This window comes from Bombus terrestris, chromosome 10 (assembly GCF_910591885.1).
Source record: "Bombus terrestris chromosome 10, iyBomTerr1.2, whole genome shotgun sequence".
In the NCBI taxonomy this organism is placed as follows: Eukaryota; Metazoa; Arthropoda; class Insecta; order Hymenoptera; family Apidae; genus Bombus; species Bombus terrestris.
Genome location: NC_063278.1, coordinates 2,341,444 through 2,368,130, shown reverse-complemented (window position 1 = coordinate 2,368,130; position 26,687 = coordinate 2,341,444). Strand labels below are relative to the sequence as shown.

General features: G+C 33.5%; 5 protein-coding genes and 1 long non-coding RNA gene across 16 annotated transcripts; 2 read left to right on the top strand and 4 right to left on the bottom strand.

The window, feature by feature from the left end:
- Window positions 1–4,395: 4,395 nt before the first annotated feature.
- On the bottom strand, window positions 4,396–9,911 carry LOC100647388 (E3 ubiquitin-protein ligase RNF13). Of its 2 annotated transcripts, none has more exons than XM_003398484.4 (8): window positions 9,324–9,911; window positions 8,157–8,477; window positions 7,736–7,928; window positions 7,414–7,622; window positions 7,135–7,309; window positions 6,873–7,031; window positions 6,560–6,769; window positions 4,396–6,374 (listed from the first exon to the last, which is right to left on the bottom strand). In XM_003398484.4, the coding sequence occupies exons 2-8, from the start codon at window positions 8,334–8,336 to the stop codon at window positions 6,148–6,150; spliced, it is 1,353 nt and encodes a 450-aa protein (XP_003398532.1). In that variant the 5' UTR covers window positions 8,337–8,477; window positions 9,324–9,911; the 3' UTR covers window positions 4,396–6,147. The 2 variants fall into 2 exon arrangements, with proteins under 2 accessions (XP_003398532.1, XP_012168276.1); XM_012312886.3 differs by having other exon boundaries at window positions 8,157–8,386.
- A 342-nt stretch (window positions 9,912–10,253) lies between these two features.
- On the bottom strand, window positions 10,254–15,525 carry LOC100647744 (transcription initiation factor TFIID subunit 1). 4 transcript variants are annotated; one of them, XM_020865130.2, is made up of 6 exons: window positions 15,222–15,524; window positions 11,766–13,404; window positions 11,526–11,699; window positions 11,309–11,449; window positions 11,057–11,225; window positions 10,254–10,977 (listed from the first exon to the last, which is right to left on the bottom strand). In XM_020865130.2, the coding sequence occupies exons 2-5, from the start codon at window positions 13,389–13,391 to the stop codon at window positions 11,067–11,069; spliced, it is 2,100 nt and encodes a 699-aa protein (XP_020720789.1). In that variant the 5' UTR covers window positions 13,392–13,404; window positions 15,222–15,524; the 3' UTR covers window positions 10,254–10,977; window positions 11,057–11,066. The 4 variants fall into 4 exon arrangements, with proteins under 4 accessions (XP_020720789.1, XP_020720785.1, XP_020720788.1 ...); XM_020865126.2 differs by having other exon boundaries at window positions 10,254–11,225; window positions 15,222–15,525; XM_020865129.2 differs by lacking the exon at window positions 15,222–15,524 and adding an exon at window positions 13,725–13,861 and having other exon boundaries at window positions 10,254–11,225.
- LOC100647985 (phosphatidate cytidylyltransferase, mitochondrial) lies at window positions 13,630–15,222 on the bottom strand. Its single transcript, XM_020865134.2, has one exon. It carries the CDS (start codon window positions 14,831–14,833, stop codon window positions 13,721–13,723), a length of 1,113 nt encoding a protein of 370 aa, XP_020720793.1. The 5' UTR covers window positions 14,834–15,222; the 3' UTR covers window positions 13,630–13,720.
- A 45-nt stretch (window positions 15,526–15,570) lies between the features above and the next one.
- On the top strand, window positions 15,571–17,555 carry LOC100647864 (COP9 signalosome complex subunit 6). Its single transcript, XM_003398488.4, has 6 exons — window positions 15,571–15,967; window positions 16,046–16,303; window positions 16,373–16,656; window positions 16,728–16,893; window positions 16,981–17,174; window positions 17,246–17,555. Exons 2-6 carry the CDS (start codon window positions 16,072–16,074, stop codon window positions 17,384–17,386), a joined length of 1,017 nt encoding a protein of 338 aa, XP_003398536.1. The 5' UTR covers window positions 15,571–15,967; window positions 16,046–16,071; the 3' UTR covers window positions 17,387–17,555.
- Window positions 17,556–17,601: 46 nt separating this feature from the next.
- Window positions 17,602–25,431, bottom strand: LOC100647510. 7 transcript variants are annotated; one of them, XM_048409041.1, is made up of 18 exons: window positions 24,778–25,166; window positions 24,432–24,591; window positions 24,067–24,185; window positions 23,222–23,365; window positions 23,026–23,052; window positions 22,638–22,834; window positions 22,381–22,522; window positions 22,159–22,255; window positions 21,889–22,083; window positions 21,588–21,740; window positions 21,235–21,499; window positions 20,880–21,152; window positions 20,594–20,801; window positions 20,336–20,520; window positions 19,952–20,244; window positions 19,441–19,716; window positions 18,861–19,043; window positions 17,602–18,778 (listed from the first exon to the last, which is right to left on the bottom strand). In XM_048409041.1, exons 4-18 carry the CDS (start codon window positions 23,350–23,352, stop codon window positions 18,620–18,622), a joined length of 2,784 nt encoding a protein of 927 aa, XP_048264998.1. In that variant the 5' UTR covers window positions 23,353–23,365; window positions 24,067–24,185; window positions 24,432–24,591; window positions 24,778–25,166; the 3' UTR covers window positions 17,602–18,619. The 7 variants fall into 7 exon arrangements, with proteins under 7 accessions (XP_048264998.1, XP_048264999.1, XP_048265000.1 ...); XM_048409042.1 differs by lacking the exons at window positions 24,067–24,185; window positions 24,778–25,166 and adding an exon at window positions 25,293–25,431; XM_048409043.1 differs by lacking the exon at window positions 24,067–24,185 and having other exon boundaries at window positions 25,124–25,251.
- LOC125385714 lies at window positions 25,285–26,008 on the top strand. Its single transcript, XR_007225277.1, has 2 exons — window positions 25,285–25,426; window positions 25,617–26,008. It is a non-coding gene; the product is annotated as an uncharacterized LOC125385714 (long non-coding RNA).
- The last annotated feature ends 679 nt before the right edge of the window (window positions 26,009–26,687 follow it).

The following is a 26,687-nucleotide window of genomic DNA, read 5'->3' as shown; positions in this document are numbered from 1 at the left end:
ATACACACTTTTTGGGGTCGTGCGCGTGACGCGGAAACACCGACCCCGTAGCCGCGCACCAGCAACTGCGCGCGGGTCGTATAACGAACGTGTCGAGAGTCCCTCTTCGAGAGACGACGGAAACTTCGGTGCACCTTCGGTCTCTCGCTGCTCTGTCTTTCCAATTCGCACGCGCACACGCACACATACGTCGAAATTTCTCCTTCCGTTTATCCCCTCTCTCTATCCGCTACCGGTCATCCCCTCCTTCCACCCCATACTTTTTCCATCCCCTTCGTGCTTTCGTTCGCACGCGATTTTCCTCTTTTCACCGCCCTACCTTGCACCACCCGCTCCCTATTTAACTCGCTCCTTCTCCTTCTTTCCCCTGTTAGCCTCCCTTTCCAACCGACCCACCCCCGTCTATTTCGGTCTCCGTCTCTCTCCCCTCTATACGCGTATTCCTACCAGTTGTAATCTCGGGTGGATCTCTTGCGCGCGCCTCTATCTCGGCTCCTTTCACCCCTATCCTCCTTTCCTATATATTCCTCTGGGAATATCAGCTACGTTGCCTCTCACTCGCTGTCCACGTCCACGGCTATTACTCGCGAAAGAATATCAACCACGGGATGATGGTACGTCGTGGAAAAACCATCGATATCGGTAACCTGCGAATAAACATCGATCGCTCAAACACCATCGCCGTTTACCGAACCAGATCGGCATCGGTCAATCCGTGCCACGCTGTGCGTTCTGCGTACTGTTTTGCGGAATGGAAAAGTGTCCCGTGATCCGCCATCTTTCTTTTTATCGCTCTCGTCCAGGGGAGCTCCAACCATTTCCACCCTGATGCCTGTTTCCCTACGCCTCGATTCTACCCTTCGTTCTGTTCCCCTACCTCGGCCACCCAACACGGTGCCCTTGCCTTGCCTTGCCATCGGCTTCGCGTTTATCCGTCTCTCTCTTTCGTACCCCTTCCTTACTCTCGCTATTCCCCTAACTCGCTTTTCGGCTCCTCCAGCTTGCTTCCTCCCCGTTACGCAGTTTTCACGATCCCCTACCGCCGATTTTCCACCTCTTCGCCCCTTTATCCCGTATTTTTCCGTCTCTCGACTAAAAACAACGGTACACACGTTGCCGGTTGCCTTCTGCCCCACGCAGTGCGTCGCTTCTATCGTTTCTACTACCAACGTCTATCGCTATCGTCTCCGACTTTTATTTCTCTTCTTTCCCCCATCCCTCTCTCTCTCATTCTCACTCGGAACTTTAACTCGATCTCTCGGCCTTCGAACAATTTCCACCGAGATCCTCCTTCATTTTCAGAGAAAGCAACAATTACCTTTCCTCGTCACCGTTCGCCTATTTCCGCTCGATATTTTTCTCTCTTTTTTCGTAATTAGCGTCTCGTTCGGCGTTTCCGAGTCCCTTTCCTTCCTTCTTCTACGTTCTATAGATTCCTGTAATCGTACGCGTTCACTGGACGACGGAGATACTGGTCGGGACCGACGCGAGGTCGGGCGTCTAAAAAAAGCGTCGGATTAAGATATCCTCGAATTCGATGTCGCGCCTCCTTTATTCGTTGACCTACTGCCGTAAGAGATCCGATAGAAACGTAATTCTAATTGCTTGAGATCGTATTCGCGAAAGACGTTCGTATCTCCTGTCTCCCACCTCCCCCCACCCCCCTTTCCCTGCTCGTACGATGTTGAATCGCTTCGTTCGTTGAACGTAAAGGATCGTCCGTTTTCGAGGACTGATCGTATCTCGATAAATGGCTGCGTTTCCAAGACGCGATCGTGCGAACGTTTGAACGACGACCGTCTGGTACCTATCTTTGTCGGAGAACGTAACATCGATATTTATGAAATTGAGAAGATCGTCAACGTCTAAGGACTTATCGCCGTAGATGCAACCGCGATGTTCGAAATATATCTGTCGCGGATGCAGCATTGAAGGCGCAAAGCGCATGTGCCGCGTTAGCATCCAGAGCGACCACGTTTTCTTGCGCACGGATATACGCATACACGAGAAGGCGTATCCTACCAAGGACGTTTCGCAGCAGATCCTTCTCTCTCCCTCTGCCTCCTCCTCTGTCCCTCTCTCTCTCGTACTTATTCGCTCTCCCTGTTTGAAAGTTAGGTCGGCAGTATTACCGCGCATGACCACGGACGAAGGGAAATATTCGCGAATCGATAATTCGCGAGCAGCTGCAGCAACAGCAACGGGTTAGTCACGCGAACGACTAGCCCGTTCGATTATTACTGGAGCAATTCGCGTTGTCGTGGTAATCTCTAAATTATACATTGCTGTATATCCTTTGCGATATAGCAACGTCGTAGCATAAGTCAACCGTCGAAGTCTATACGATCGAGTACGAACGAACGAAATTTCAGAAAGTTGAAGAGACAAGAGCCGGACTACTCGGTCAGAGTCTCACGAGTGTACCGACTCACCTATGGTTTGCCATCGGTACATCAATCGGTCAAGATGCCGCTACTTTACGTTTTAATTTAGTATCATACCGGCCACGGTATAGAATTTATCGGTCCTGTAGAATTTGCACGTATATCGTGTCGCATTGTCGTATCCAAGAGCATTCTCGATCATAAGATGATTTTCGTTCAAGTACATCCTAAAATTTGTACGTCGTTTTCTGCGGGAACGAACATTTTTATTTATCCTTGGTGTCTTGACGATAGCGGGACAGAAAATCCTCGCAAATGTTTACGATAGCCAGATAGCCATCGGAAATAAAAATTTCAGAAACGTGATCACGCAACGCTGATAAATACCTCGCAGGATAGACTCCGGTATTTTAGTACTCGTCAAAATGTGAGGTTATCTATATTCTTTCGTGCTATCTTCGATCGCAATGACATCTGATGATTAACAAGGAATATGCATGTACACGCTTAAATTACACGCGGTACGATCATCATTGATCTCGTATCTTGATCCACTCGTATCATGTGCACCAATTATCGCGATATCGTTTCCTTTGTCTAATATCGTGAGTTGTATCTTAAAAAGTATATTCTTTGAATCTTCAGATTTGTATCTTCAATTGCTTTTTCACCACTTTCCTTCCTTCGACAACACTTAGCACGTCGATCCGTTGTCAGTTGTTACGTTACGGACATTAAACGTTATTAACGGATAGAACGTATAAAAACACGACGCAGGTAAACGTAAGGACAAGTTGTTACAATTCGTTTTCTTTATCCTCTTCGATCCTCGCGCAACGGCAAAATTCTATTTTTATAAATCGTCTCGAGAACGAAGATTTATCGATTGCGATAAGATATAACACTCGGCAAAAATTACTTGTCCTATAATAATTTTCTATCTGTACTAAATCATTAATTTTCATTCATCGCGTTAAACATTATGTAACAGTTATAATATCTGTCTTGAATATGCGGATGCGATTACAACGATGAATCACCGACAAATTGCGTCGCGTTGCAAACGTTATCTAACAATACATGCAAATTTTTGTAACACGTCCTGTATGGTATACCAATGGTTGCGATACAAGGAAATTGATAGAAACGTTTGATTACTTAATTTTCGGTCGCTAATGTGACACATCCATATCGTCGAGAAACTGTTTTGAAATAACTAGAATAAAAAAAAAAAAAAAATTACAATTACGTGTGTACGTGTCGGAATCTGACTGGTTATTAACATCGGACGTGCTCGATTTTGTGATCACCGCATATGAAAAAGCAGCAAGAGGTAGAAAAAGGGATGTCGAAAGGTATGGGTAACAGAAGAGGAAAGATCAAGAGGATGAATAAGAAAGATTCAGAGGCGGAGGAAGAAATCGGGGTTGCTGCGATAGCGAAGGTGGAGAGGATGAAGCTATTCGGAAGGTTGAAGAGGCCGAAGCTACGAAGAACAGAGCACGATCTTTCCTCGTCATCGTGACCGTCTCTGGCCGATTTTCTAACAAGGAGGCCAATTCAGATGGCATTGTGTCGTCACGTGCGGCCACTCGCTCTCTCTCAACAGAACGCTGTTAGAACCTCTTCCCCCTGTACAACCGCAAAACTTTCCTACATTATCACTTCTCTATACCTGCCTTCTTCTTCTCCTCCTACTCCTCCGCCGCCATCCTCTTTCCTATTCTAGTCATTTTAGTGTTCCCACCTCTTCTTTATTCTCTTGCATCAAAACAATCTTCCATGAAATTATACACACTTTGTTTCCTTTTTTCGCGAAATGCAATTTGCTACTCTTTTCCTTATTTTATGTCGAACCTAAAATTTATCGGACAACAATAACATGTTTCTATACGAACAATTAACACAATGAATCGGTATATATTTTGAATGTACTATGAAACACGATTCCTCTCTCTATTTCTTTAAATAAATTACTTTATCTCGATAGCGATAGAAAAACTACATACAGTAAAACACAAAATATAAATATCTTTTTATTTTTATCCGAATAATACATCTAGCGTTAAACAATAAGACGATAGCAAGCCCAATCTTTCGATTTAGACATCATAATGATCAAGTAAAAATTCATTCTTTGATATTGTAAAATATACATATACATATACATACATACATACATACATACATACATACATACATACATACATGCATGCATACATACATACATACATACAAACATACGAGCGCGCGCACGGATAATAAGTTCACACATACCGGCTATTTACACAATTTTATACAACTTTCCTTTCTCCCGAAAGAATTTATTTAAACAGCAATCGAATCACAGTAATCATTTCCTAATTTCCGTAATTCCGTAATCGTATTTTCTTTAGATAATATGCTTTTTTAATGTCGGCACGCAGTCTAATTTCAGATAATTTTGTCACGTTATTAGGAAATAGTTGAAAGCTCCCCTTTCTATCTATCTATATATATATATATATGTATCCCATATGTCTCCCATATATATATATATATATATATATATATATATGGGAGACTATATCTATATATACATAGGTATAGATATATATATATATAGATATATAGATATATATATATATATACATAAAAAAGTTTACAGAACCTATACAGAAAACGTCATGTCAAAAACATTCAATTACATTTTATTACGTTTTTTTTTAGAAAAAGATATTAAAAATGTACCATTACTCTCTATCAAAGTTGTTTAACAAAATTCAATTAGAATAATATAGCAACTAAAGTCCCAAATATTTCCTATCAGAATTTTATTGTATTTAGTTATATCTTATATGTCCTGCATATTAAAGAAAATTTTATTTTTGGTCTCCTATTTTATATATATATATATATATATGTATGTATATACAATAACAAATAATATTTACAAACTCATGTTGCGCATCATATCATTAAAAAATATTTTTTCTCTCATTATATGTATATATGTATATCGCCAATAATCATCATTTAACATTTCTAAATTAACTAAAAGTATATCTATTCGTCTATAAAACAAAATTATATATATACCATGGTAACTAACAAAGAAAATGATAAATGTAAATATATTAATCGATAGCTAAGTGCAAAGATAAAATATCTAGGCCATAATTGTAAATATAAAACTGTAAATAAACATTAGTAATTTTAAAATAAGTGAATATTTCAAATGGACTGATTGTAATAATTTTGGGTAAACTGTTTTTATACGAATATTTTTTAAATGACTAACAGATATATCGGAAAGATTAAATTACATAGACATATGCCTAAAAAAATAATTTGCAGTCTTAACGTTATTAAACTATTTTCATATATTTAAAATGAGTTTTAGTTCAAACAAGTTAATAGGGTAACAATTATTCTTACTATTAAAACAATGGCAGATCATTTTGAAGAAGAAATTTTCGCTTACCTTGATATAAAATACACGATGTAGAAAAAATGGTTGATGAACAGTGAGAATGTTAGACAAATGAAATAAGTTTACAGAACATGCACGTTAATGCAAACCATTTAGTTGACCGAGTTACAAGTGGTGATAATTTTAGTTCTTTTAAATAAAAGGTAAAGTTCTTGAAGCATTCAAAATTTTCCATTTTTTCATAGTTACGATTATTTTAGTGATCTATATCAAATTTTGTAACACCTTAAAAGAACATACCAATTTTATCCAAGACATAGACATGTGATAAAAGAATAGATGCAATCGAATTTATACGTGAATATCGATCTCTTCACAATCCGTGTCAGTAATATTTGTAGCTTCATTTTCAATTGGTACAACAGATCCAATTTCACAAATTTGTGAATTCGCTACGGGTCGTCTATTGCGATTTATTATTTGAGCAATAGGGGCTGGCAACTCTTCGGCATCCGTATATAAATTCACCGTGTGTGGTTTAGTACTGCTCACAGAACACTCTAAATCCGGCAACTCACCTAATTAAATGATTAAAGTTGCTATTTTCTTTTTTTCACTACTTTGATTATTAACCCTCACAGTGCTAGGGAACTATAACCATATAATAAACTATGTAGGTACTAATGAATGACGAATCATGTTAAACTGCAATGGGAGGATTACTAAAAACCACATTTAAATGATGTATAAAAATAATTCTTACCATTGATGCTATGAATATCAAACGCTCTGAAAACCGTTCTACTAGATGGTTCTCCACCACTTATATTAGATTCATCATCTGATGTATCAGACAATTCTTCAGAATCAGAACTACTGCTTGAATGAATCATATCGCGCTGCCTTGTTTCCGACCTTCTGGCACGACTAAAAGGATTGTCCCTTTGTCGTGAAAATGTTCCACCTTGAGTTCCTAATAAAATATTTCCGATTTAGTAGAATATAACTTATCATATGATATAAGTAATTCTGTAGTTGAATTTTTTAATATGGAAAGATAAAGATTTTTTTCATACCTTGATGACCTTCACGAATCAAAGGTGTCGTGTCATCGGCATCCGAATCACTTTCGTCAGTAACAACTTGCTCATCCGCCGCAAAAACTTTTCGTTTACAAACGGGACAAACCCTACGATTTTTTGTCAGCCAAGGGTCAATACATTTTGTATGATAAGCTGGAAATAAATGATAGGTTATTATTCAAGATACAAATAACATTAAATATAAAACATTTCATGTACGAAACAACGTGTTTAATTGCACTAAACACATACTAACCATGTGCACAAGGCAAAACTCTTAATTTTTCACCTTCTGCGTAATCATCTAAACAGATGGCACATGTTTCATATGGATCACCTTTCGTATATTTATGCGTAGGAATTTTTTTCAAACTTGAATTAGGTAACCTATGCCTTCGTTGCCTTCTTCTATCTTTAATACATCTAACAATCTGTAATTTACAGAAAAATGTTATAAATATAATTATTTGCTGAAAATACTTACCACAATAATTTAGATATTGCTTAATATATGATATGCTTAGGATATGCTCACCATAAAGATAACCATGACTAGAAAACATATCCCAACAACAATAGCAAAAGGTAAGAGCAAGTGTGCTATATTAAATGGAGTATCATCATTAATTTGTACAAAATACAATTCATCATATAAATAATTTTCCTTAATAATCAATCCTGTGATCTCGCTAACAAATACAGATGGTATTAATATTCCTACAGGATCTCTAGCTTGCATTGGTTCTATAACAAAGTATATATTTATAATTTCCCGCTCTCAATACTGGAATATTATTATACAAATATTTCCAATGATGATTATCATATATGTATATTTTTGTAATGAAAATAATTACCTAATATATTGCTGTTCACATTATGTATAATTACAGCGTCATATCCTGCTTTCTGTGCCATTCGTATTTTTCTTTCAAAACTACAGTTATAGCGAGCAATTAAAATTACCCAATTACCATTATAATTAGTAATATTGGGAGGGCCCTGTATTTCATGACACGCTGTAGGTGGTTCTGCATACACAACCATCCCCTAACAAAAAGTTTCCCGTAAATCAAAATGTTTATTTTGTTTCTAATTTGTATTTGTTTATTATTTTATTTTCCTATAAACTATCAAAACTATCAACATAATAATATTCCATAAATAATATTTTATATTTTATACATATCTGTATAAATACTGCAATATTTTTTCCAATGCGTATAATATAACAGAAAAGATCATAGAAGCATCATATATGATTGTATGTTAAAATACCTTAATCCCTTCAGATGGTATTAAACCTCCAAATTTTGCAGGTACGTCTCTAAATTCTTCTTCAATTTGATGCCTTGCAGCTGCAGAAAATACTAAAATATTTGCTCTGCTGCACATCACACAAAAGACGAGAAATGTAAGCCACAACTGAAGTTGGTGGCTTAAGCAACACTGTTTCATCTTTTAAAGTATCAGAAGTGTGTATCCACTATCTTGTTAATTTTAATACTCTATCAAGAATTTGATTAAGGACTTCATTATATATTGTATTTAATCCCAAGATACTAATGTATCCATCGCAATGAATAAAATAACGCTAGCCTGCCAAAATGATTATAATAGTTTCAGACTGTTTATTTACATTGTTGTTTACTTTTTATTTACGTATCTTACATATCATCATAAAATTGCAATTAATAAATTATACAATTTTATAATTTTTACAGTGAAGCTTGTGAACTTGTATTCAAATATTTCGATTAAAAACAACATTAGTTTTCAATGTGAATCTTTTTTCCCAATACATATTTCTTAGCAGTAAGTCACATATTTTATAGTAATGAAGACCTTTTATCTTTAAAAGGATTGATTATCAGCAGATTTACTAGTAGATATACTAAATATTGTTATATCATTAAGTAATAATTAGCTTTCCATACAATAACAAAGAAGTTAATTCGCATTTCGCGGAGTAATTTCTATTTATTTTACGTAATTAATGGGCGAAATTAAGGAATCAGACACATACAAAGTACCTAATATCGTGTGAATTATAACGTTCCCTTATAACGATATATGTATGTTGTAAACGATTAATTATTGATTAATTACTAAATAAACGACCCGTAAGCAGAAAATATAAATGTTATTCTTTTGCTGGTATGAGAAAAAAGATTGTGCACTAATGTGCAACGCACATTCGTAATTTCGATGTAATATATCGAGGAACGGTTAGCATGATCATAGGATATGATAATTCAATTTCTCTAAATTATACTGGATACAGTAAAATACTAGATATAATAATTCATATGAATAAAAACAATATACACAAGTAAATGGATACGTGACAAACGGTGAGATACATATGTATGAAAATTTAACCCTATAATTTTCCTTGCTGATAGAACGCTCAAATATAAATATATAGATAATTTCGATACATACTAGTATTCCTCTATTTTTTTCATCCAGGAAACTGCGTTATGTACGACACGCAGGGAACGTTCAATCGGTTCGTAAAGTGCACGTACATGCAAACCATCCATTCACAGATGTAATATTGTAGATATTATGAGTGTGCAATAAGATACATATCGTTTATACATCGCATTTCATTTGCACCTTCCTGAATCTCTCTTCCAAAGATTTGAGGTTATAAGGATATCGTAAAACGTCGTGAATACTGTTCACTGATAAAAACGTAAAATCTTTACGACGACATTAGAGCGACTGCGACGTTGATTAATCTATTAAGTAAAATTTGTAAGCAAATGTCAAAGACCCAGCTCTGTAAACGAATTACTCATTCGTGCTTGTTCATAATTATTTCAATAAAAGCGATTCGCCCAGTCGTATGTACATAACACAAAAACCATCTATACAATTTCTCTATTTTAAAAAAAAAGAAACTGTACGTAACTTGATCACTGGAGTGGAGTCACGCGGATGTCATACAGATACATACATATACTTTTTCCTCTATTTTCTTGTGGAACTATCTGATAGAGCCATGACGAACATATTCATCGCTGTGTTTGCCTGTGTACACGTCCACTCGTTGCAAGCGCTAAATTTAAATTCAATTAAATGTCAGCTTATAACGCATTGATTTTTATGTCATACAATTAATATTCTTTATAGAACTAACCTACAGATTGAATTTTACTTATTTAAATTTCCGATTCGTCATTTTCATATCCTAATCATTAAAGGAATGCTAATATTTATTTGAGATATTTTATTCTCTAATCTAATCTAAAGTATATATGTAGTACTCAATTAAATTTCTTATTCTTATAATCAATTATAAAACTGATGTTAATATTTTTAATATTATTTTTATTTTAGTTTATTAAACAAATTAAACATATGACATGATTTTCGTAAAAAGTATATTTAAAGTATACATACTTACAATTAGTACAAATACAACTGTTTACATTAGATAAAACATTTATAACGCCAGTGTCCTTAAATAATCACAGAAAAGACTGATTACTCAGTAAAATCAAACAAGGGAAGATACTTTTCTGTTTTTGGATGTAAAATTTATGTTTACTATGTATTTATAATCTCGTACTTTTCTAAGTTACTTATATTTTATGTTAAAAAATTATTAGCATACGTGCACATCACAAGTGTGAAGAATAATCATTTACAAAATATGTGATTCAACAAGTGTAATACATAGCACAACTGAAATTCGACTCAATACGATTTATCATTTATAAAGACAATTAAAAAAACATTATTTATATGTAATCTGGTTTTTTAATACATAAGGAATAATTAATTGAATTTACATCATAGTATATAACATATTTTGCCTGAGTGACTTCGAGAAGACTATATTTTTACTATTTCAGCATAATTATCATCATTTATAAAAAAAGTGATTAACTATTACAATGATAACATACTGAATATATTAAAAAGAAACGTCATTATGGAAAATCAGAAATTTCGGTTTGTATCAAAGTGTTATTCTATTATAAATAAAAATGTGTGTGTGTGCGCGCGCGCGCGCGTGTGTGTATACATATATACATACACATACACACATATAAGGTGGAGGCACTCATCAGCAAAATCGCTTATACTGAAACAAATTACAAATTTATACATTGCACCAAGTTCGTTATTTTCTATAAGATTTTAATAATGAAGTGAAACATTACTCTGATTTCATTAAAACTTTCCACGAGAAAATCTTTCATCCAAACGTTGTGCTTTATTAATGATAGCATTCTTCTGAGCTTGATCAAATCGATTAACTTGTAAGTCAATATCTCTGTCAAATGGTCTTCTAATTGCCTGCTCAGTTGATCTTGCCTTTTTCTCTTCTTTCTAAAATTTATATTTTATTTGCTAAAGTTTCATTTATCGAGAGATCAAAATATCTGAAAACAAAGTATGTAATAAACGTATACCCGTTTTTTCTCCTGAAGCTGGTTTTGATGTATTTCTAAAAGTGACTTTTCACATTTTTTTTTTTTCGGACATTCAGTTTCATCACTTTCATCAAATAACTCTCGAATTGATGTTTGAACATTGTACAGTTTTTCTTCTTCCTAAAATAATAAAATATTGACAACTTTACTGTATAGAAATAATTCTCTGCTCTACTAAATATTATATCATATTTACTCGTTGTTTCCGTTTCTCAGCTTTCTTTGCTGGAGTATCTGTCCAGCACGACCTATCAGACATATCTGGACCTGCTTTCATTCGAAATTTTCGTGCTGTTAATCCTAGATTATTGATCTGAGTCGGAGGTAACTCGATCATCCATTCTTCCCGTTGATTCACCATACTATAATCCTAAAATGTTATTCATTATATTGCTGTCTTTGAATATTGTAAATATCGAAATATGATATATTTTACCTCGTTCTTTTGTTCACTTTTAATTAGCTGCGCTCTTTGTTCCAATTGTCTATGTACATAGTTACTCTCTAACGCTGGATGATTAACCGGCAATGGACCTATGCCGTCTTCGTCGTCAGATTCTATTTGATCTACTTCATTATCATTAAACGACTCTATGGTATTTGGAAGAGTAGGGCCTATGGTTTTTGTATTTGTTTCATTATTACATTTATGCTTTAATAAATGTGGTGGTAATGCTGGACCAAAGACAACATCCGAATCGTTTTGCATTATATTATCTCGATTAATACTATTTAGTGTGTCTTTTTCAATTCTTTCATTTATATTCTGTGCATCATATTTTGGTGAACAAAGTCCTATAAAATGTATATCTGTATTTGATTCCATACTAGTGGGAGAATTAGTTATTAACTGCGGCGGCAAAGCCGGTCCATATGTCGTAGATTTCTCAGTATACATATGAGATGAATGGACATCTGTTACTTTTACAGAGTCGTAATTATTAAGATGCAAGGAAGTTTGCTCAGTAAAATTCAAATTTTCTTCCTTACTATTTAAATCAACTGTATCTTTCCTTGATTCCATCAGTATAGGCGACGTAGTACCTAATGAGGAATCTGAAATGGTACCAGAATTATTATTGCTGGAACCATACAACATATCATTCTTCCTTGCATTTACCTTTGGCGATCCTTCCATGGATTCGATTCGTGCCACGTGCTTTTTCGATGAATTATCATATTCATTGCTCAAATTTCTTTTTTTCGACTTTTTATTATGTTGTCGTGATAGTGAGTTCCTGTTTCTTATTTCCGAACTATCAGACATATTTTCATCCGTTTCCGACAGGATGTCAAATTCAGATAAATTTAATTCCTCCTTATATCCTTGACTCTCCACTGAAAAATCTCTTTTCATTAGTGATTCATTACCGCTATGACCCTGTCCTATATTTTTGGGTGAGGAGTATTCTTCTAAGCGTTGCCCTTCATCTTCTTTTGCCTGCATCCTCTTATGTATATTATATCTTTCAGACTCTCCACGAAACTTACCGTGATCTTCAGATCTTACTTTATATGATTGATAACTTTTATCACGACTTTTATCGCAACTATGATGCTTATACTTTTCGTTAGATTTATTTCTATGCTTGTCATTTTGAGATCTATCATTTTCATTTCTGCTACGACATCGTTCTTGAGATCTGTCGCTTCGATGTTCGTTTCGATCTCGATTTTTGTGTCGTTTTGGGTCTTTTGTTTTATGCTTTGAGGATAACGAAGTACTTTTAGTATCCGAACTGACATCTCTTACACTTTTATAATCTTTATTATCTTCGCGTCTTGAATTTCTTGACTCGACAGAATGTTTTGTGTATTTAGTAGAATATTTGAGGTCTTTATTATCAATGTTTAATTCTTTTGAAAATCTGTGTTCTCTATTACAATCATGTTTAGATTTGTCTTTTTTATCTTTGTATTCTATATCACTATAGCAAAATTCCTGTTCTGATTTTCCTGATTTTACATCTACTTGCACATTATCTTTACGGGTGGCTTCAAAACGAAATCGTCGTCCTTCATCACTGTCCTGACTCTCCGAGTCAGAATCCATCGTAGTCATAATTAGTTATTTGCTGAAAGTAGCAGAAATTTAATTTTTTACATGTACATAAAAGAAATACACATATATTTTTAATATAAATATATAACGCCATATACATATATATGTAACAGAGATTAATTTTAATTCTTAACTCTTAATTAATCTAACTAGCAGAATAGGATAGTATTTCATAAAAATATTTCAAGACACGACTATATATTATGTGAACGATAATACCTAGGAAAAATAATTACAATTTAACTAGATGAGAACTTTATTTCAAATACATTCGTATGAAACATAGTACATATGACAGAATTAAAGTATGAGTAAAATAAATGTAATTATTACTCCATGCGCTTGTCTGTTTCCTTTGATTGTGCTTGGTTCTTCACACCTTCCACTATGCTTTTGACTTTACTTTGATTTGGCTCTAGTTTTGAAAGGGATGTTATATGTGAATTTGTTTGTAACATCTTCATTATTTTTGCTACACTGTACTGAACAGATTTCATAAATCCAGCAGTTATAATCCCTTTTAAACTTTGGGTAACACTGGATCTCCATACAATTTCTTTCAAGCATTCCTCTAATATTTCACCACAATCAGGATCATAGGCAATTGCTCGTAAACAATCTTCAGTATCCTTTGATCTAGGACCTTGAGACCATGCTCGGACAAGTTTAACTTGTGGTATTCTAGGTAACTGATTCAGATGATGTATTTTTGCTGTAGGACTTGTATCTTGATGACAGGTAACAGCCATTTTCTCAGACTTTGGAATATCAACATAATTTTCAAAATGTTGTAAAATTGGACTATATAATTGCTTGAAGTATGTCAGCTGAGGTAGAACAATGTTATTAACTTTTTCTTTATTCTCACCAAAAGTCATTCGAAAATCACCGTTGTAGGATAAACAAGCAATTTTTTTATAAAAGTCAACTTCCGTAAAATGCTGTGGAAGCAATAATAATGCTGCATGTACAGCTGAATGTAAATTTTGTACGAGAGCTGTAGGTAATTGAGAATATTCATTTGGTTCCACGAGTATTTTAACTGGCTTATGTAACCTTCCTGCTAAATATATATCGGTCCAATCTAATAGATCTTCTATTAGTGAAATTTCAGAAATTACACCATATTTGATAATATATCCTTCTGGCATTTGAACTAATGTATTATAATATATTTTAGCACCCCATTTTTCTTGTACATTACTAATTGCTTTGTGTCCAAAAAATCTTAATGGTTGAGCGTAATGTTTAGGATTAAGTTTCAAATTTTCAACATGCCATTGGTTTACATTGCGAACAACAAATATAAGATCCACCATATTGTTAGACTGATTGTTTAATTGTTTGAATGCAGCAGATCCATATGCAAAGCAAAACTTCATGTTTCTTGGGAAATTTTTAAGTAATTCTTTCAATTGAGGAACTCCTACTAACTTTTCCATTGTACAGAAATATTAACAGTACAATCAAGTTCTGTATAAAAGCACTCAATAGCTTTAATTCTGCATAATACTTCTTTATCCTTAAATATTAAACTAAAAATTTTAATGCAATCATTACAGATGTTTCCTCTTTTCTTTCTTCTATAAATTTAATTAGAGTACAGTTGATTTGTTTTGTGATTATCAAAATTATAAATTAAAGGAAAAAAAGAAGTGGCACTTGAAGTAAAATAAATATTTTTCGGTCCCAAATCGTCTTACAGTTTCAATAAGAAAGATCGCAAATTTTTGGACATTTGTAATCAACTGCGCCCTTTATCAACCGAGATCCATTCCGTCTAACCTAAAATTTTGTCTCATGAATTGTTTAATTAATGTACATACTTACTTAAAGTCGAAGGAATATCCTATACCGAAGATTTACTACTATCCATTAACCTCAATAATATAATTAATTTAAAATAAACAAGAGTAAACAAACGACAAAATTATGCAATATAACATCTGTGCTGCGCATCGCATTCACAAAAACATGATTGCTTGAAGTACAATACTATCAGTTTTATATTGGCTAGTTTAGAAATCGCCAATTTCCGTTCTGTCTTTTCATTGGATTTAATCATTGGATACTTCTATGTACTATTTTGTTTGAACATCTCGATATATTTTCGCAGTTATTTTCACACATACACACGTATATACCTGTATCTGTAATACAATTAACCATTTTAATAATTCTTAATTATTTCCTTTCAAAAATGTTCCAGCCTATTCGGTAGTATATATAGCTAGGTACTAGATGGTTTGTCAACTTTGTCACCCTAGTGTATTTTTTATGCAACTTCTGGTAGAGTATGAGAGCATGATTACTAATCCCAGATTTGCAATAGATTTATAATATTTACAATTTATATCAAAACAATATATTTTCTAGTGTATTACATGCATTATCTAGTTATATATGCACGTCTAAATTTGACAATGTTGAATATATAGTTAAACATAATAGCGAAGGAACACACGATCAAATTAGACGTTTTGATTACACGGCTGATATTACTTAAATAAAGGACATTATTTAAAAATATCTATTGGAATATCACAAGGAACCGCTTCGTTTTATTAAGAAATTAGGTATTGTAAGAAAATCTGTACGTAGTATATTTCATGAAATATTGACTAACAATTCTGTTTAACATATATATTATACAGACAAATAGAAATAGATATTAAAAGCTATGGAGGTTGAGGAAAATAACGCAGCGGCTTCAACGGATACACCGATGGAAGTTGACGAGGATAATTCTGGAAAAACTAATATCACATCAACAAATCCTCCTAGTGCTATCAAAGTAATGGCATCTTCTGGAACTGTTGGCTCTGTTTCTATCAGTCTTCATCCTCTTGTTATAATGAATGTTAGCGAGCATTGGACTAGGCTTCGTGCTCAAGAAGGGTCAGATCAACTAGGTATATATTTTGTATCATTTTTCATTGTTCTTTCATTAGTTCATATTTTTCATAATTTTAATATTTTAGTATATGGAGCACTAATTGGCAAGCAAAAAGGACGTAATATAGAAATTATGAATTCTTTTGAATTAATGTTTACATGTATTAAAGATGATGTTATAATTGATAGAGATTATTATAATACTAAGGAAGAACAATTTAAACAAGTGTTTAGTGAAATGGATTTTCTTGGGTGGTATACTACAGGTGATATGCCCAATGAAAGAGACATTACAGTACATAAACAACTTTGTGAAATTAACGAAAGCCCTGTATTATTGAAACTTGATCCAAGACCAAAAAATACTGATGTATGTATTTGTTATTATTAGCTATATGTATGTGTGCATATTATTTAATAAGTATTTAATATGTCTTGCAGCAACTCTCTGTGTCCATGTATGAATCTGTGATTGATTTGGTAAATGGAGAAGCTACAATGTTGTTTGTTCCATTGACTTACACATTGGCAACAGAGGAAGCAGAAAGAATTGGAGTGGATCATGTAGCAAGAATGTGTAGCAATGATCAAGGAGAAAGTTCATTGGGTAATTTCAGGCCTATTTAGTTAATTTATAATTATGTAAATAACTGAAAATAAAATGATATTTAAATCTGTAATTTGTTTGTAACAGTTGCAGAACATCTTACTGCACAACATAGTGCTATAAAAATGTTGCATTCAAGGGTAAAACTAGTTCTGAAATATGTACAAGCTGTACAAAATGGAGAATTAAAGGGAAATCATGAAGTTTTAAGAGCAGCCTGTTCTTTGGGTCATAGATTACCAGTTTTAAATAATCCCAAATTCAAAGCTGACTTTTATAACGTAAGTATATGTTTCAATGTCATTAGGAAAAAAATTTGCCTACGTATTTGATATATCGTTTGTGTTTCTAGCAATGTAATGACTTTGGTCTAATGACATATCTCGGCATCATAACAAAAGGTTGCAACAATATTAATCAATTTGTTAATAAGTTTAATATTTTGTATGATAGACAAGGTGTAGGTCGTCGATTGCGGAGCCTTTTCTTGTGATAAGTGAATAGGATTCATTGTTTTTATACTTGTATCTTTTTTACTCCATAAATTATAATGAATATTCCTGAAATTTGTGAAATTCAGTACAGTAAATTTAATTGGTTTGTAAATTGAATGCTGTAGTAGATATTGTACCTCTTAAAAATAAACATAAAAGTGAAATAAATATTACAATACTTGGTTTGAGTTCGCAAGGATAATCAAATTCTATGTTACTTTCGTAATATAAATTTTTTAATACATGCTTCGTACTTCTTTTTTAATATACAATATACATACAAAGAATTTTGAAACACATTCTACATGATATTATTTAAAACAAAACGTACATCGAGAATGTACAAATGGTTGATACAGATATAGTTGCGCGCTTTTTTCTTTCTTGTTCTCATTTTTTTGTAGTAGTGGAAGACATCTCGTAGTACATATATATACATACATACATACGTACATAAGTTTATATATATACGTGATTTATGTTCTCAGAGGCCACGTTACTCTCTCCTTATATATTCAATTTGTATCGTTAATGTAATTTATTTCGTATAAATTCTATTCAATATAAAAAAGCGGCCTATAAAATACGACTAGAAGTCTTTATCTAAAAATCTATATGATTATTACATATATCTTTACTTGACATTATATAACGACTTATAAATATTATACTGTACAAAATATATAGTATAATAAATTGTGCCTCGTTAATTATTGCAGATAACTGTTATCCAGTTACATACTTTATGTTAACATAAAACAGAATTGACTTCTTTTTCATATGACTAGATCTCTATTGAATTAGGACAAATTTTTGTTCACGATTTCATCAAATAACTGTGTTAGTTACTTATAATATTTAATTTATATTGCACTAACGATATTTGATGTTACCTGTACAATATATAATATATTCTCTAAAAAGTACAGAATTTACAACTGCTATTTTTGTACATTAAGTTGTGCGAATTTGTTTGATATTGTATTGATATGAAACATTTTAATCACGATAATTCATGTTTCTTTCTGATTCATACAAATGTTAAAAAACTAAAATTCTTTTGATTGCGAGATTTCTCACAAATAATTTCTGAAGTACATTTTACTTTCACGAATTGCAAAAGACACACACTCGTTTGTTGTACTGTTTTGATATTACCTTCAAGTATTTAATAAGCTGTCTTCGATCATGGTAGCAAGTATGTCTACCAAAACAGACAGCATTAAATCGGGCTAAGGACTTGGTTTATCCATACCAATTATCTCCTCAAAAAGAGTATTTCTTCCTTCTGTTCTTTCATCAATAATGTGTAACGCAAATCTTAATGTTGCTGCGGCTAAATCGCCGACTGACCAATGTCTATCCATAAGAACTCTACTCACAGTATCTAACTGAAATGTCAAATCCAAAGTGATAAAACAAATGGAATTGTGTATGAAAATGTTATATATATGTTAGTGTTGTATTCGTTACCTTAGACAAACTGGGATTTCCTGTAGTATAATATATTAATTTTGGTACTCCTGCCAAGGAAGCAGCAAGCCATTGAATAACAAGCTTCAATTGTGGGTCACCCTTTAAACGGGATCCACAACCCCAGTTGCCTGTAGCAACAGGTAATAATCCACCTGTTTGTGGACTACCATCTCTCGGTATCTAAAAGATTATTTTAGCAAATTCAAAATTACTTGACATTTTTATATAAACGTAATTCAAACCATATAAAACTATAAAATCTTGGACAATGTTATTATAAAATGCACAACAAGTTATATCATATTTTATATTAATATAGAAGTTATACTATATTAATCTACGAGTAAGAGACATTGAAGACGTTATCAGATAGAATGAGAGACAAATCATTAGTTGTTGGGAAAACAATTAAAAAATATTTTAAGCCAGATAGAAAAGTATATACTTGTAATTCATCATGCAATAAGTAACTAAGTTTAAAAGGCATTTATCGTTATCATAGTAAAAGATAATTAATTGGTGATATCATTACATGCATTATATTATATTAATATATTTGTAACATAAATTTGCTCACGTTACATGTTATACTCGATTCGAATTGTTGCGCAATTTTGTCATTTCTGATATTGAAAGATTGTGCTGTGTTTATCCCTTTCACAGATCCAGATGTACTTAAAGAAACAGGATTAGATAGATACACGGTAGTTTCGTCATCAACCAAAGTTTGAAAAACTTCAGACGTAAATGTTACCGTTCTAAGCTTTTTGCGTTGAATATCCTTTACCTCTTTTGACATAGTATGATTACTTAAAGCATCTTCATAATATTCTACATCTTCAGACACAGACACCTGTATAGCGTAATGAACTGATGAGATTTGGCTATGTATAAAACGTTATTTAACATAGCAATAGTCTTCAGTTTGTCTCTCATTCTTCATCGATACAATAATTTAAAATAAAAAAATGTATAATCTATGGAATCATTAATAATCCATCTTAATAGATGTATGTTTGCAATATTATTGTTTCGTTCAAAGATCAAGTAATTTTGACTGAAGGAAAGGAAAGCATCTTGTTTCTTACTGATTGTTGCCTCCTATTTTTTTGACGGGCTAGCTCTAAACTCAAACTTCTCACAGCCAAAGCTAATTTATGGCTTTGATTTACGTCGGTAGAATCAATGAAAGGTTGCGGCTCGCCCTCTTGAACTGGAACACCAGCAAACGATTCACTAAGAGCTCTTTTTAATAATGAGCCTGCGAATTGAACTACTGCTCTATCTCTCGCGTCTAATTCACGAGACTCATCTGCTGTTATAGGGTCCTCTAACCACTTCGCCAGTTGTTCGTAAACTTCTTCGAGTTCCGAACAAAAATCTTAACATAAGAAAATAAGTCAGTTTCCTTACATTATATTTAAAAGCTGATTAAAGTATGTTATCTATAAAATGTTCAGTGTGATACTTGCCAGAATTGTATTCAGTGCTGAAACTGTACCTACTACTTGCACTTGTATCTCTTCTTTGTAGCATAGGTTGATTTTGCCGAAATCTACCTAACCACTTTTGTTCAGCTTCCAAAGATTCCTTCAAAAAATCTTCATCCACCGTTTCATCTCGTAAAACAAAACCCCTTGAACCTCCTCTTTTTACTCTATATGATTTTATATAGATTAAATAAATTTTTAAATATGGTACAGTATGCGTATTTAAATAAATTGTCTTACTTAATATCTTGATCGCAAACGTGACTTCCAGATACGCTTATTCCTACTGCATAGCTACTCTCTCCAAATGAAGTATTCAATGAAGCAGCTCCAGTAGCTGTAGTTTCTCGTTTTAATGCATCTCTTAATCGTTGAGCAAAAGTTCCTCTTCGCTCTGGGGTATCCAACTGAGTGCTGTAGCGTTTACTTAATTTCTGTTCTTCTTCCTCTTTATTGCAACAAATAATAATATATAAATTCCGCGTTTTGTAATATAAGCGATTGATTAAAAATATTACATACATACCCAAATCTTCATCTATAGTATCCTTCGCGCTATGGAAGCTGTCTGTACTTTGACTATTACAACTACTGTAAACCGACATTTGACCAAGTGACTTTCGTGTAACTGGCAAAACTTCGCCGCTGGATCCAAGAACGATAAACCGATTTCTTTTGTTTGTATAACTAGTATCATTGTACACTTTATGGGGACTAGGTGATCTTATGGATTTACCATTTGGTTTGCTACGAACTTCTGTGAAAATATCATACTTGTGTTCACATAACACAGATTTATCTAAAAACAGATACGAATTATAACTCTGCGTGATTATTAATTATCTTCGATAATGGTTTTGTTATCGTATCTCCTTTGGTACCGTTATTTGTTGATAATACTTTATCATCCCCTTCTATTTCTGGAGGAGTGCTACTAAAACTTTCTCCGATCGGTGATAATCTCCGAGATCCAACTGTAACGTCTACATCTGATTCTGACTTTACAGGATCAGTTGGGCTACTTGGAACATGTCTTTGTCGGAATCCAAGTAAAGATTTATTCATTTCTCGTAATATATTATCTTCTTCGAATTGTGATAAAGGTAATCGTGAATAATCTTCAGGATCGATGCAGCATACCGTTACCTGTACAAAAATAACAAAGAAATAGCGTAAATGAAAACATATCGATAATAAAAAGAAAAATTGAGAAAAATGATAACGGTATACTAACGATATTTGGTTTTGGCAGAGCTTCAAATATGGCTCTGTTGCGAGGATCATTTATTCTAGATAAATGCCTAACTCCTTCGACTATTAAAACTTCGTTGTCTTCTAAACCCTCGACAGACAATATTGCCACGAGCATTTCGGGATGCGTTGCTATCTAAGAATTAAATTAATAACTATAATCGTTGCTTTTTATTTCGAAAACAATCTCTATTGTTTAGTTTTTTCGGTCTCTCTTTTTTTCTTTTAGAAAGCTACGATTAATCCAGATGGAAATTATTTTTCTCACGCCTTTAATTATTTACATGTACGGTTTCTTGCGTAACATCACCATCAAGTACACCGCCACCAAATTTCGCACTCGCAAAGCAAACTCGCAGTACTTTAGCTTCTGGTTCCACTCTGTCTAAACGACCCTCGTGGCGTATCATCAGCGGACATAAAGGAACAGTGCTCTCTAACCAGTCCTCAATAGTTAACCACTGTTTTGATATCATTACCTAAAAATTTGATGTTCATTACGATGTCACGAGATTTTGATAAGATTATAGCATCGAAATTATAGCATACAGTACCTGTCTAGAAATTATTAATTTTCCATCTAAAGCGTTTTCAGTATCAAGGTAGTCGTAGTAGCGAAATATGCTTCTTAGTTTTGCTTTTTGCCCATTACTAAAAAAAAAAAAAATAACACAGAATTACATTTACGTTTCATATTGACCTTTTATCCTGTGCTTTGTTGAAAGCATCCTTAACATTAAATACTTTTTACTCAATGTTTTGAGCTTGATCCTTACTTATGAAGATGTTTGAAGAAATTTGTGAAATTAAAGTCCCGTAAAGTTGGGTGCGTCTTTGCTGTTCTTTTTGGGTATGTGGAGAAGAACGCGTTCGCGATTAAAGATGAAATGAAGGCATAACTGTACTCGACGCAATCTCCTACAACGTAGACAAAAAATATCTCGTTTCGTCTTATCCCGGATATTTATTATATTATTATTATATTATTGTCAACCGGTCGACATTAAATTAAATGAAATTTATTACAAATTACCTTGCTGCTGAAGACTAAAGTGTAAACCTTGCGGAGGTTTACAAGATCTTAGAGCTTTCGCTCTTTCTACTATTCGTGGTATCGTATTTATAAAGATTTGATCCCGTTCGGTGAAATCGAGATCGGTATCAAGAAATGTTGCCAATCCGGAAAATAATTCAGGATCCTGTACGTCCTCTTCAGGGTCGAGACTTATGCTGTAAAATAAAAACGAAATAGCTTAAAGTAGCTCGTTAAAGCTGGCTGGAAAATTTATAAAAACACGTAACAATTACAGTACAAAAAAACATTTAAAACATGGGTGATTTTTGTACAGATAGGCGTTGTATACTTAAGAGCATTTGGGTACATCTTTTATGGATATTTAGAAATATTTTTGATCAGATACCTTTTCAGTATGCACTGTTCCTCGTATCTTTATAACAGCATGTAGCAAAAAAATCGAGTTCGTTAATATCTCCGCGAGACGAAGCAATCAAATCGATTCGATATGCATATCATACATATATATTCGCGTTACCGGTTAATCGAAATTCGCGTATGCGTGATATTCATTTAAATAGCTGTAGTGACGACATACTTACTTGCACATGTCGTGTAGTCTTTGCATCGCTTCCACGAGATCTTCGGAATTCCTGGCAGCAGCCGCACGGTCCAGTTGCTTTACGACGGCAGGCCACCATGGTAAGTCACAGGGTAACATTACTAGAGCCATTCTAATCGCCGATCTAAACATCAAATATCACGATATCCGGTCCAACGACGGGTCGAGTATGTAAGTCGAAAAAGAATGAAAGAAATAATCGGTAATAATCAGTCGTAAGCCAGACGACGTCGCTTCGATACTGTATTTATCTATATTTTCGATCGTGTTTCTAACCACATTATATTTTATGTTAAAGAACTTAATATATGTAGTACTCATCCTTGCAGTCATGCTACCGCATAACATTACGTGAAAAGTAAATATAAAGTTTCAAAAGAAATTCTTTTTTTATAGCTAGCCTACGATCACTGATTCACCGATTTGAAACTATCTATGTATAGGTGCGAAATTGGACTATGATTGGCTGAAGATACGTAAGCTAAGAACGAGTACTCGTTATATTATGAGCTAGATGAATTTTTGACTAAATTTTACTATGTAATATTTTCTATCTCATTCCTACAACAATTTCGCGTAATTATTTCGATCAAAATTCAATCAAATCTCACAGCATATATATATATATATATATATATATATGTATATGCATACATCTTTTTACTTGAATTATTATTAGTCTAATTGTAAATGTATTACTACAGCACACACTACTATGTGTATTACTTGCGAGCATACATATTGTATTCTTTTAAAGAATGGCAAGTAGTATAAATTTAAAACAAGCGCGATATGCCTACCGAATCGTCGACACGGCATACGTACGTTTACGCGCGAATTGTCGCGTAAAAATAAATATTCCATGGTTATAAAATGAAACAAGGTTTCACGCGCCATGTAACTCGATATCCTTGGTCCCTCGCTTAAAAATATACGTCGTATTCCTTGTAAAATGGAACCTCTAATTAATTTTTAAATACACGTATTCGAAAGGATAAGTAAAAACTTCTACATTACGACACAAATTTCACAAATAAATTGTTCTTTTAATCGATATTATTCTCATTGTGCTTAGTAATATATAAACAAATAATTATATTAATATTACAATCATTGTAGAAAAAAAAATAATTCATAGTACGAAAATCATATTAACGTTAATTGTATATATAGGCCATTTAATAAATTACCTCTCTCTGACACTTTTCCCGGTTCATTTCAAACTGTAAACATTAAAGTATTAAACACTTGATCCACGATTTTCGTTAAGCATAAGTCAGTTTTATCCAATGGACAGGCAAATAAATCTCCATCAAGGTCCCCATATAGATTTGAAAAGTGCTCGTGTGCCTGGTGGAAAGGGTTGTATAGTTAGTAATCTTTCGTCACGGATAGTATAATTAGTTTTTCTTGTAGGCAAGTGGGAAACTAGCCGGTCAATTCGCAAATATCGTGTCACACAGAGGTACATAGGTGCCCAATAACGTTTTGCAGGACACGAGTACGACTATTCAAAACTAGAATTTACATAATCACCTAATTTACTCGATAGGTTGTCGATCAGCTGACGCGATCACGAATAAAGTCACATCTTAATGTGTGCCATTGCGTCAACGAACATGCTGCATATCGTCCAGTCAACACTCGTGCTATTGTAGCGTCTTTAAAAAGTAGAAAACACCCTACATACAGCAGAATTTAATGACTTTTGCCAATAATTTTTGACGACAATATTAGCAACTCTTTGATATGGTACAGAGATACATAGTTTGCCCTCTGACAAATTTGACGCGCAAACTTATCGAATTGATTGGTATACGATGCAGCGAACCAATAAATCTATCTTCGCGGGTAGATGGCACAAAACGCAGAAATGACCCACCGTTAACTACAATCAGCTACAATACTATCTCGTCGTGCACAAACGATGGCTGGCAGTCCTTTTACTTTGTTCATGAGCCGCGACCGGCGGTTGGCGTTGTACGCACTATTTATAGAGCGGCGCCGGCGCCTTGCCAAACCCTATATAGAATTTTTGACAACAAACTTACTTATAATACTTTATTCAATCTGGGTGTCATACCAAGCATCAAGACAGTAATCTTCTAAACTTCTACTCGTTAACGTGATCTCGATACAAGTAAAATACTAGCACAGTCTTATATTCAAAATTAACTATATATATGTAAGTACACAGCAAGATGCATACAGGACATACAGAACACATTTTTCTGCTTCACGTCTTGAATACCGAGTTCACTTACCATTTTAACGTCATTTCCGATATTACCGATTCAGTATAGTATAACGTCTGTGACTAAATCATTGACTAACAAATCATAGAGGGCGTAAGAAACACTCTGATTTTTTTCTAGGTCGGTATTTCAGAACGTGAGACACGAAGTCCCACCAACAGAGATACAGAATAGATGTGATCATCACTAATGCCGTTTTTGTATCGCATGCGATGTTATCGATCCAGAATAGTAATGGTTTGGATTTAAATTATATTTTCATAAAACTACATTTTCCGTTCAAAAATTGGACGCATAAATTATAAACATTATAGTTTACGATTCAAATGTGAGTGATTAACTGGATTGTGTATGACTAATCGTTTTTTTGATCTTTTACCGACGGATCATCGACGGATCCTATCAGTCTCGAATATCACTGTACAATAATTTAGATAGAATTAACTTTAATTATAAAGATTATTGTATAATTTCTTAAATTCAATCAATAAATAAGTTTTTTTTAAAGCGAATTCGAATGTCTTATCATTTATGCTTAACTCTCTCACCTTTGTCTTTTCTGTCATTTTCCCAAGTTAGATTAAGTGAAACGTCAAAAAATAAAGACGCGAGGTCCAGTGATACAATCCATTTTATACCCTGTTCTTCGCTGTAGAGGACATTCTGGTCTACGTGGGGATGCAACTTCGATAAATATAACAACGATAGATACAAAGTTCTTAATAATTACATCGGTAAAACAGCAAGCCGTTGGTAAGCTGACGCCACAAATGTCACGTTTATTCTGTACGTCGGTAATAAGTCTTATGTTTGCCGTGAAAAATCACAGAGGACGTAAGAAACACTCTGATTTTCTGGTAGGTCCGTATTTATAACCTGAAACACTAAGTTCCATTTAATATCACATCTATCCTGTCCTTAGTCAGTGGACCCACATATAGAAGTTTATGTACAATATATCTCGTATTCATATATATATTGTATATTTAGTTAATACCCCTACCTACATTGTGACTAATTTATAAAAGATATTGGTAGGTAGGCATTCTATTTTATATCTTATATTCCATTCTGTGTAGCTTAAAAAATATGATAGCATGATATTCATACAAGAATAATTGTAATAAGAAGCAAGGACAAAGATTTTATACTGTATGTATGTATATTGTTATGACATATATATAAACATAT